The sequence below is a fragment of the Sitophilus oryzae genome, unplaced genomic scaffold, assembly GCF_002938485.1.
Source record: "Sitophilus oryzae breed Bouriz unplaced genomic scaffold, Soryzae_2.0 scaffold_857_pilon_pilon, whole genome shotgun sequence".
Taxonomy (NCBI): domain Eukaryota; kingdom Metazoa; phylum Arthropoda; class Insecta; order Coleoptera; family Curculionidae; genus Sitophilus; species Sitophilus oryzae.
Window position 1 is genome coordinate 688,996 of NW_022147480.1, and position 12,256 is coordinate 701,251.

The following is a 12,256-nucleotide window of genomic DNA, read 5'->3' on the forward strand; positions in this document are numbered from 1 at the left end:
AAAAATTCGATAGGCTTGTTTTTTTTTCATTCAAAAATATAAAAAAACCATCCATACTTTTAGTGCATAGCAATTTTCAGCAATCGTGTAACTTTTTTATTTATAAAAATTTTAACATACTGTCTGGGAAGAAAATATAGCAAAAATATTATTTTTAATTTGATATAACTTTAAAGTCATTCCTAAAAATCAAGGTGGAAGCAAAGTAAATAAAACAAAAAAATAAAAACATAAAATATATATTTATTTTGTTCCAAATGATTTCTGTGCAAAAGCTGGAGGCAATTTCTTCAATATATTTAGAGGGTTCATTTCCACCACTACCAATTCATCCCCAGCCAGGTAGTCTAGATGAACCAAGTGCTACAATAAACATACATAATTTATAGCTACAAATGTACATAATAAAGTATTTCAAAAGTTGATAACCCTGTAATTTAAAATTAAAATTATATTTTTATTGTATTTGGCTTATCATTTGCCCAACGTGGATTAAATAAACTCACTTTGTATTTTTGTACAATCTGAACTTTAGGTACAACAGAATCAATACCATTTGTAACATTGGCTTTCTTAACTTTTGCTGGAGTCTTTTCAAAATCGTTTCCCTCAGATTTCTGAAAAAAAGAACAAACACTTTTAATCATATTTTTTTTTAAATAAATAGAATATATAACAACCACACAGATTTCAAAACCGCAAATATACAGGGTGAGTCTTAAATGAGTTATTTTTTTAGTTTTTAGTTAAAAAACAAAATTTGTTGATAATATGGAAACATAGTAGATTAAATTTACAAGAAAGAAAATCTAGAAAAGATCCAGTGGTTCTCAAAATTTTAGCAAAAAATAACTTTTTTGGAAATTTTCAAATAAGTAAAATAACTGGGTTATTTTGGATTTATTTGAAGAACGGCAAAAGAAAATATGTTTCTTTTATCGAGATCCACCAGTCATGAAAATATTTACTTATTTACTCACCCTGTATATGATCCATAACAGAAATTTAAAATCTAGATCTACCAAGTATCACCAATATAAACCTTCCGCCTTTTTATTCATTCTACGTTATCCAATTAACTACTAGCGATGACGTCACGCGACTGAACCTAGGCTTTACTATTTAAGGAGGTATTGGCACAGACTAGACAGAGGAAAGGAGAAAAGCATTGATGAAGAGGAGGGTAGAGGAGGAGTTGATTGATAGTCGCCCTTCTAGGGGGGTACAAAATTATCCCCCCGAATTAAAAGACATATTTTTAATTAAAATACCTGTTGTTCGTGGTCCCGCAAGAAGCAAAGAGCGTTCGGGTCGATTGGGGGGAATTTGGAGTCAGTTGGGGTAGGATTAATACTTAATTTATTGCCGGCAAAAGTTACGGACGTGGAGAGAATATTAGTGAGACTCTGACCCGTGTGAGGGCGCTGCTTGTCGCAATTTTCCTCTCTCCTATGTGTCCAAGGTAAAAGGTTAGCTCAGTGTAGCGTTTAATTAAAATTTGTGACGGTTTTAACCAGACATAGAAGCAAAAACGAGAAAAAAGAAACATCAAAACCACATCCTAGAATTAATTATATTAAAACAAACTGTTTTTAATATAATAAAAAAATAAACTCTAAATTCTATTCGTCGTCTAAATTTCGACAGACGACGACAGAAAAAAAGCAAATGACGTCCATATCAATTTATTTAACTAAAAAAAGTTTCTAATATTTTTTAAGTTAACTATGGATGGGTTTATATACAGGGTGTCCCAGAAATAAGTGCAAATATTTTAAGGGGGGGTAAATCTCGATAAAAGAAACATATTTTCTCTTTACCGTTTTTCAAAAAAGTCCAAAATAACGGGGTTATTTTACTTTGAAGATTTCCAAAAAAAAAATATTTTTTGCTCAAATTTTGAGAACCACTGGATCTTTTCTGGATTTTCTTTCTTATAAATTTAATTTACTACCTATGTTGCCATATTATCAAGAAATTATGTTTTTTTAACTGAAAACAAAAAAAAATCCAAAAAAATATTTCAAAAAATGCCGAATTTTAAAAAAAAAATTCGCGAAAAAAAAATTATAGGTGTGTTTCTGGGGTTGAACTGTACCACTAGTTAAAATACTTGCACTTATTTCTGGGACACCTTGTATAAATCCGCCATGCGTCATCTCTTGTTGTCTTTAACCAGTTTTATTGGTTTATTTCAAAAATGACCAGATCATATTTCAATATTATTGGTTTGACGGAACGATGAACGAAACTAAACAAACGGGCGCCGATGCGTATGAACTCGACTTAAGATTTTTGAGAGTTGTCAATTGTCAAACTCTTGCCAAATTGTAGGTTATAATTTTGTGTCAAATTATGTCAAATAGAAATGAAAAATATTTTGCATTTTGGACTGTGTTATTACGTGTTTCGTGTTTTTTAAAATTAAGTGGACGAAAACTCGAGGAAAAATTAAGTGTTGACCCAGACTATAGTTTACAGTTAATATTCGGTGCCCAGAGACAGTTTACCAGAGATTATGGCCAGAGAGTTGTATTAGCCACAAATAAAGTTTGCATACCATCTCGTATATGGTACCAAAAACTGGAGTATCTATAAAATAGCAGCACACGATAGGCAAATAATAAATTTTAGTACAGCAGAGAGATTATGTCAAAACGTACTGGTTTACAAAAATTAAAGTTAATTAACCGAATTTTAAGGTATAAAATTCAGTAAGTGTTATTATTAATAAAATATTTTGTTTTATTTAAGTTATATTGATAAATGTAATAATAAATGCAGGAAGTTGCTTAAGCTTGAAACACGGCTTGAAAGCCAGGAAATCTTTTTTATTATATCTTTTTTTGGTATGTGGTATTTTTTTTAAATACGCCCTTGCTTGTTGTGTATTAACACATACTGTAATTGTTTTTAATAAAATAACTCGATTAGATTTTTTCAGTTTTATACATTTTTTTCACAATATTTTGAAGTAATCACTCAAATTTTAAAATATATTAATTTTCTGCTATGCGTCCCAATTGTACCAACTTATTTCTTTGTAAAATAAAATAAACTACTTTGAAAATAAAATGACAGACAAATCTATCACTGTCAAGGATCTTGTCGTTGAACAGACTATATAAAATTATTTACAAAATTTTAAGCAAGTTTTATCAACCTGGTTGTAAATAAAAACTGTTACATTTTTCCCCACACCTCACCGGAAAACACCGACACTTCTCTTGTCGGTGTTTTTCTTATTTCCTCCAGATTTCCAATTCCTATCAGACGGAGGAGTTAATTTTTGTCTCGCCGGCTAAATTACCAACTAAATTTAATCAATTTAAGAGATTTATGTTGGGCCGCGGCGCTTCCAGGCTGCCGGCAGAAGGAGCGGCTTCCAGCCAGAGAGATAGATAGGGAGTCCCGACGTTCCAGAGACACGGCGACTGGCACAAAGATAAATTTACACTTTGCCGAACGCGATAGTAGCGGATAGCGTAGACTTGATAGTTTGGGGGAAAGGGGAAACAGGAAAGGCAAGAGGAAACATCGAACAGCTCCTAAATTACTAGAGCCATAGTACTAGTCTAACTATGTCTTCCTGAGTCTTTTTATTTAACGAACTGTAGTTTTATGTCTAAATGCTTTGAGAAATAAGGAAGATGCACAAATAATTTTGTAGCCAATCGCGACATCACTATATTTAAAGTGGGCGTATTATAAAAAAACTTATATAAATTTGTTAAAATGTTGTGGTTTTTCATAGCAATAAAAAGGACTGGAAAAGCCCAAGTAGCATTTTTAGACACAAAATCGAAACAAAATCTCTGCTGAGAAACATTGCGAAACAGTTTCGTCACATTTTTAATACATACGTTTCGTAACAGAAATCGCTTTTTGTTTGGAGAAACATTTTACCAAAATATGGTTTCTCTACATAAGCTATAACAATAAAGATCTTAGTGTCACAAATTTTTCGAAACTTTTAATAAAAAAGCTGTGGCTCACATTTACAAAGATTTCGTACCCGTTTTGTGCCTGAAAAGTTTCTATAATTTATTTGATATTCTGTCAAATATGAAAACATAACCTTACTTTATTGTTTGGATTTTGTTTTGCAGTTTTTGCTATTTAAGCATTCTTTAAGTTTTTATAGTGCTATAATTAAAAAAGCAGAAGGAAGTACACATGATAAGTACAAATACATATATTTTTCTTATATGATTTTATAATAATTAATTATACGCATTACAGAGATGATTTGTTTTAGGAATAAATATAATAACAGCCACTACCCATACGTAACAGGAGACTGAAGAAAAATGTTACCAGCATACGTTTTTTCTCTTTTTTTTTTTCACAACAGAATACATGTTTTTATGTTTTAATTGTGTTATAATAAGTAAATAAAAATGATTTAATTATTTTGACAGGAAGTTTTGATTGGCGTTTTTGACAGGGGTTCAAAATTTCTAGCTGATAGCGCTAAATCGAAACATTTTGGAAACAAGGTTTCCATTTATTGTCGATTCATTTCCGAAAAACGAGTTTCTCTGTTTTTAAACACAAATATGATATAATGTAGATGATTTGTATCCGACTCTATGTCAATTTTATAAAATAATGAATTAAAATTCCGCCATGTTGGCTAGTGATAGCGTTTTTAACTAAAAATATGTTTTTATCGGCTGTTGTGCTTTTAAACTCACAAGAACGCGTTCTCCTTACATTAATTTATATATTTTTATTTTCAGAACCATGGTATAGAAATAAAAATAAAAATCTATATTTCAAACAAAAATATTTTATATAGTAAACGCCACGAATGTTTGGGAGTGATTCATCGGTCGCTACCATGTGAACTAATCTGTTCAAGGTCACATAAAACTTAATTCCAGTGCCGTGGTCTTTCAAGTCATATAATAATCAATATATAATATTTTGTAATTTGTTGTTTTAATTGTCAAAGTCTTGTCAAAACATATATTTGATTATAAATATAAAATGGAATGCCCCATTGGTCGCACTGCAAGCACACCAATGGACTGACGCACAAAAACGAATCAATCAAAGAAACGCGATATAGTATCGTCTTTGTCAATCACGCTAACATTTTAGAATAAGTAGGAAGAGCGCAGGCAGATGATTAGACCAGGTCTTTAAAAACCTACGTCTGCGGTAAAAATTTACGTCTTTAATGTAAAAATGATGGCGCGCGTGTCGATTCTAACTTCATCAAGCGATGAATCACTCCCAAACATTCGTGGCGTTTACTCTAGCAACAAATAAAGATATAATATAGAAGGGGCAGTAAAAATATGAAAGTACATTATTAAATTAAACGATGAATTTGCTTTTGCTAGACGTTTTTTGTGCGAGAAAACCTAAAAATAAAGATCTTAAGACAAAAAAAAATATGGCGGAGTTCGACATTGTTGATGGTCGTTTTCGTTTTGAAATCCATACACAGACAGAATGTTCTAGTTTAGTATTTTGTTTCTTCATATTTAGACACAGCGGCTGCTGAAAACGGGAACATCTTGGACACAAATTGCAGAAAATGTTTCGAAACATTTCCTCTAAAAGTTTTGATTCCGCATCGAAACGTTTCAGGAAACGGCTAGTGTCACCACATTGGGAACACATGTAATAAAGCCATATAAAATATGTAGGTTTCGAAAATGTTTCCTATTTGTGGCATACCGTTCCCATTTTGTGTCAAGAGACAGAGAGACACAATAATTATTAGAAAAATTACCTAAAATGTGTCCAAAAATGCTACTTAGGTATAAGATTGCGGCGATTAAGGCTGTATTCCGTTGCAAAACCCGGCGAACCAGACCGGTAAACTACGGTAAAGAGCGGTTCCTGAAAAACATCGGTTTGACACGGAACGGTTTGGTAAAATACTGGAAACGTCAACTGTTGACGTTTTCTAAATTTCAATAGTATTATTATAAAATTTATCTTTTTCTCTGCTTTGACGTTTGCTTCTTCTATTCAATGGAGTTTAATATTGAAAAATATTTTATTAATGAACTGTTAAACTAATTACACAGATCAAGTGAAGATTTGCAGGTCTAATATTAAAATAGATCAATAATAAATAAACAAATCTAGTCAATATTTATATTTTTATAGCTTACAAAACATTCACGATTACTTGTTGTCTTGTTTTTCATGTTTTCTTTAAATGTTCCTGCCTTTAAGAAACAATAGCTGCATGGTAAGTTTAAATGGTCCTAAAAAGTAATTCTATTTAGTTATTGAAATTTATTTACCTTTACTGCCTACCTCCATTGCTTTTGGATGTAAATACAAAATATTATTACAAATTTTGGAAATTAAATGAGAATTTCATTAATTTCACTTGAACTTCCAATATTTGCTTGATTTCTGTCACATAGATGACATTGATTGGCAAACAAAACCAGAAAAAACAGCCTTTTCGCGTTGCGCTGGCTAGTTCGGTAACAGTTATAACCAAAGGTTATAACCGAATTTTTCAGGAACCGTGTTCCGTAATAAGAAAACTTTCAGGAAACGGATAGAAACGGAACATAAAACCATAACCAAGGTAAGCAACGGAATACACCCAGAATATACAACATTTTTATGACAAATCTATCGTTTCCTCTATTGTTCTAGGGAAAAAAACAAACAAAAAAGTGTATAGACGAGAATATCGGAAGAATGATTCGGTCGCTCAGTCTCAGTCAGAGCGCCCGAGCCGCAATCCATTCGCTTCGCAGCTTTAATCACGCACTAATTGAATTTGTGACAATTATTAATCGCTCGGAGCCGCCGGAGAACGGGCCGTATTCCCGCCTCGCTGCAGTCGGCTATGACGCCATCATTACTCAATTTCAAATCCGACTGTACCCCGCCGTTGCATTGTTTGCGGTTTGGTGTCCTCCCCCCACCCCTCCGCTACCTCTAATACGTTTCTCCTTCACTCCGGAACGTCATTTGGAATATCCTGACGCTAAACATCTATCCAGTACCAACACCCTTTAATCCAATAAAATTGTCATTTGAAAAAAAAATTACGGGCATGCTGATTTTTTCAGAGTTTGTCAGGGACTGTCTTCTGAGTGTAAAATAAACAAAATCGGAAATTTTCCCCTTGCGGTTTTTGAGCAATAGGGGTGTTTTTTTTAAAACTGTACTACAACAAAATAATTAGACGCAAATTGTACAGCTGGTTCCAAAAAAAAATGAATACGACTCTACATATTCTTTTCCAATATTTGAGCAGTGTATATTTATGTGTCAAGTATTTTGACATGTTAAGGTTATTGTGGCATTGTATAAAACAACTTTGCTTTTGACAAAGTGGCAAATACATTTTTCAGAACGTCAGCATGACATGAGTAGAGAAATGGGGGACAGGTATCATAGAATATACTGCTCGAAATAATAAAAATATGTTTTAAATCGTAGTCAATTTTATTGGAACCAGCTGTACAGAAGAACTGTTCATGATCTGGGCGCTATCTCCAAAAATAGTCAAATTACAAAAAAAAAATCATAATGCAAAGGTATACATATGTACTCTTATTTTGAACGAGTTTCCTAGGGTGAATTTGCTGAAAAAAGAGTAACATTGAAAACTACCCTAATTTGTTCATGAACTGGACGCTATCTCCAAAAATAATCAAGCTACAAAAAAATTCATGAGGAAAAGTTGCTTGTCCATTTATTATGAACAACTTACATACGGGTCAATTTGCTGTAAAACAAACTTTTTGAAAACCACCCCAAAGGGCTCATGAAACGGCCGCTAAGTCCGGAAATAATAAACTTATAAAAAAAAATCATCATTAGGCGAACTTATAGAGAATGTTCTTATGTACAATTTGTGTCTAATTATTTTCTTGTAGTACAGTTTTAAAAAAACCACCCCTATTGCTCAAAAACCGCAAGGGGAAAATTTCCGATTTTGTTAATTTTACACTCAGAAGACAGTCGCTGACAAATTGAAAAAATCAGCTTGCCCGTAATTTTTTTTTTTCACTCTCTATACGGCGATACAATTTTACTGAATTACTTGTTTACTTGAAAATGAAGCATATTGCTTCTATATAACTCCAAAATCTGTCACCAAAAACATCATTATACCCGTATTCCAGCCTGTTTATCTAAAATGTCTCCAAGGCTTTGAATAAAAAGATTAAGGAAGGGGTATAATAATGCTATCCATGTATTTATGCATTGTAGAGGGACAAAGGGCCCAAGGGTGGGGATCCTTGACAGTTCTGTTTGACGATTCATTTGACACATTTGAATCTGATTTGAAATTTTGTGGATTTGTCAATCTTTACTGAGCTTATTTTATGTTATTTATTATTTATTCTACTACTGATAGTTGTTTAAAGGTAGTAAATCTAGAAATTGTGGCAGATCTTAAATTAACAGTGACACTATTGCGATTTATCGAAAAAGACTGTAAAATAGTTGGTTGTGTAGCGTGCGGTAGATCTCGGTCAAAAATCGAGGGAAATTATGGAATAACTTTTCGCTAGTAAGTGGCTATAATAATATACATACGTGTAGTAAACCAATCATTTATGAAATTTACTTAAAATTAACTAATTATACATTTTTTCTTGGTTTTTTTGCTTTTCTTTACTACTTGCCAAAGATTAGATGTCAAAGAATTTAGATACGTCAATCTGACTAATCTGCTTCAGTAGTGTATCGGATGTTTGTGTTAATAAATAATTATTAAAACTTATCTATTTTTATTATAATAATATGTTTTTATAACAATTTTAATAACTAAAGTAAACGCCACGAATGTTTGGGAGTGATTCATCACTTGATGAAGTTAGAATCGACACGCACGCTATCATTTTTACATTAAAAACGTAAATTTTTACCGCAGACGTAGGTTTTTAAAGGCCCGGTCTAATCATCTGCCTGCGCTCCTCCTACTTATTCTAAAATGTTAGCGTGATTGACAAAGACGATACTATATCGCGTTTCTTTGATTGATTCGTTTTTGTGCGTCAGTCCATTGGTGTGCTCGCAATGCGACCAATGGGGCATTCGATTTTTTATTTATAACCAAATATATGTTTTGACAAGACTTTGACAGTTAAAACAACAAATTACAACAGTTTATATATTGATTATTATATGACTTGAAACACCACGGCACTGGAATTAAGTTTTATGTGACCTTGAACAGATTAGTTCACATGGTAGCGACCGATGAATCACTCCCAAACATTCGTGGCGTTTACTATACCAACATTTATTCACAACGTAAAATAAAAAAAAATATTGAGTCTACTCCACGTCTACCCTACATCATAGTTTTACATTTTTTAAATAAAATTAGAACGGCATTGATTACCCGGAATTTAAGTCGGCCATGTTTAAGTCCCATCCCGGTGGACCTAAGATTTTTGATATGCTCCTTCCTTAGTCTTCTTATTCAAAGGATATGACAATGGCAATTGTTCTCTGTCATTTTAATTTTTCGACTTTTTCTGTCGCACTATTACCTTTTACTCATTAGACAGACTTTGATTAACGACATCATCATCAAAAAAATACAATTAAGATACCAGGAGGTGCAAAAGAAGCCATCCAAGTCTTCAAAAACGGATAGAACATGCCATTTTTATTAAAACACCACAAAACAATCACCAGAAGTATTATTGTAACCATATCCCTGCCTGTTTAACTAAACTCTCTCCAACGGGAAAGTGTATAACAATGAAAAATAGTAAAATATTAAAATATTTTTTTAAAAATGCAAAAAAAACAGCAAAATTAAAAATGTTACCTTATCATTGGTTATAACTGTTAGATTTCCGTCATCGCCTAGCAAGATAACATCAGGCCTTCTAGGATCAAAAGTGATACTTCTAACATGATGCGTCCTTGACTTCCAACTGGCAGGCATATACCGGTCCAAAATCCGGCTACGACTACTCAAACACTTATTTTTTATATCATATTCTATAATCTACAAAAAAAAGACAACATTGAAACATTAAAAAAAAAACATATAAAACTATACTGAAGTCTCACTTTGCCATCAGCATAAACCACAACCACAGTAGAAAGCAAAGAATTGACAGATATTGCTGTCAGAGGCACTGAATACTTTGGCAGTTTTGACACAATAGAATATCCATCCTGTATATGCGACCATATCACTATATTACTATTCGGATCACCTGCCACGAGGTATTTCCCGCATTCAGAAACAGTCAAAAACGTTACTGTGTCATCTAATAAACCTGAATAATACCCAAACGATTATAAAATATCAATAAAATTGACGTTATGAAGTAATATTACCCTTTCTTTGAATAGTTTGACTGATAAAGGGCTGACTGTCTTCTAAGTCATATATAACTATTTTTCCATCTAGCAGAGCTACTACTAATTGGTTATATTTGTTATTGAACGCTGCTTGAACACAAGGAACATTACAATCATCTAGATCATCGATTTTAGTTATTTTAGGTTTTTCCTTAACCTAAAAGAATTTGGTTATAATATATATCGTCTTATAGAAGAATACTGACTATTTCTAATGTATATAATCGAAACCCAGAGTGTGTACTTATTAAAATCCACTGGCCATTGGTAGAAATACAACTACAGAATATGCCTTCACCTTCATCTTCGCCAGACCAGTTTTTGTTCACCCTTTGAAGGGTGACCAGTTTCTTTGGTTTGGTTTTCAACTCAACAATGCCTCTGTAACTTGGTTTGGCACTTTCTGTTTCCGCAAGAGACCAAATTTCAATATGCCTTGAGTGCCTGCAGAGAAAAAGAACATTATTTTAAAATATTTTTACCAACTCAACAAAAAGGTATTCCTCTACTAAGAATAATATTGTATATTTACCTTAATAATATTAGCCTTGCATTAGATGCAACCTCAGTACATTGATTTTGCATAACAGGTGGATATTTTACTAATGTTTTTGGTGGATGAAAACTACATGCCAAGTAGCTATCAATCCCTGCAGAATACAGTTTATTTTTGTGATATATCATGGCTCTAATGTCATGCTCATGGATTCTTCTCTGAATTGATTTAACCCACTTAAATGACTGGCCTTAAAATATACATGTTTATATACCAACAAAAAAATTCAAATATTTTAAAACCATACCAACTTTGACTTTCTCGTAATTGGTTATCAGAGGATCAACACCAGCACAGTAAACCGAATCTTCTGACTCTGAAATGCACAGGGCTGTTATATCAGCCTTGTGTGGCTGATAATTTTCAACTTGAGCCCCAACTTTGCCATCCCATAATGTTAAAATCCCACGTGAATCACCACTAAACAGAATCAAATATTATTTATATTATACTCTGTAGAATAAAACTTTAAATATACCTAAAAATTGTAAAATCAGCCATAACTTCCAAACACCAAACTATAGTATCTCTATTAGCTTCACTACGGCCTATCTGCATCTTATGTATTGCATGTCCCGAATTAATGTTCCATATTCTAACAGCATTTAAGCTTCCTGTCACTAAAAACTCTCCAGTTGTGTTAAACTTTATGCAAACTATCCTCCCTTCTTGCTTGTCTAAGAATTTTTCAAATTCTGCTCCACTATCAGTTATTCGAAATATATTAATGTATCCTTGTTCAGTGCCTACTGCTATCTGTAAATTCTGCTTAAAAATGTCCAAACACGTAGCTGCCTCGCCAGTAACTACCCACTTATCTTTTACAAGCAACTGATATAAGTCATATTCAACCAAGAACCCGTGTAAACCTATGCTAAATAAACGGTTGTCCAACCAACATAAACCCTCAATACTGAAATTTTCTAAATCAGGGGGTATGGTACGTTCAATGTAAGGCACATTACTCAAGTTCCAAATCTCAATACTTGCGTCTGATCTAAAAATTAAGGAAAATATAGTTAAAAACTAGGGAATACTTTGGACGGATTACCTAGCAATAGCCAGTCTGTTGGATTCCCTTTGAATTGCCATAAAATATATAGCTCTAGGATCGGGGTTGTAAAACCCTACATTGTGTATTTTACAGTGAACCATCTTATTTTTAATTCAATTTGATTAAAATTACGGATTAAAATGTAGTTTTAAATTCAAAATTGACAGCTAACTTAACCTTACTTTAGCACGTGTCTGCTTCTTTTCGTTTTGGTGGGGCAGCTGTCCTTCTTTTTACGATTAAACTTGGCCGTATAGTCCTGGCAGCTCAGGCCGTAAGGTCAATGAAGAAGAATTAACTTACAGGCCTTAGCTGCT

At 32.8% G+C, this 12,256-nt stretch overlaps 1 protein-coding gene across 1 annotated transcript; it reads right to left on the reverse strand.

Annotated features, from left to right (window-relative positions):
* Nucleotides 1–223: 223 nt before the first annotated feature.
* Nucleotides 224–12,158, reverse strand: LOC115889982 (U3 small nucleolar RNA-associated protein 4 homolog). Its single transcript, XM_030910080.1, has 10 exons — nt 11,937–12,158; nt 11,364–11,882; nt 11,133–11,305; nt 10,862–11,075; nt 10,536–10,773; nt 10,306–10,486; nt 10,033–10,244; nt 9,785–9,967; nt 507–617; nt 224–363 (listed from the first exon to the last, which is right to left on the reverse strand). Exons 1-10 carry the CDS (start codon nt 12,038–12,040, stop codon nt 244–246), a joined length of 2,055 nt encoding a protein of 684 aa, XP_030765940.1. The 5' UTR covers nt 12,041–12,158; the 3' UTR covers nt 224–243.
* Between the last annotated feature and the right edge of the window lie 98 nt (nt 12,159–12,256).

Coding starts and splice junctions, on each gene's coding strand:
- LOC115889982 (XM_030910080.1), bottom strand. CDS start 12,040: ATGGTTCACTGTAAAATACACAATGTAGGGTTTTACAACCCCGATCCT. Junction 11,306..11,363: donor GCTGATTTTACAATTTTTAG/GTATATTTAAAG, acceptor GATTCTGTTTAG/TGGTGATTCACGTGGGATTT. Junction 10,245..10,305: donor TCAAACTATTCAAAGAAAGG/GTAATATTACTT, acceptor GGTATTATTCAG/GTTTATTAGATGACACAGTA.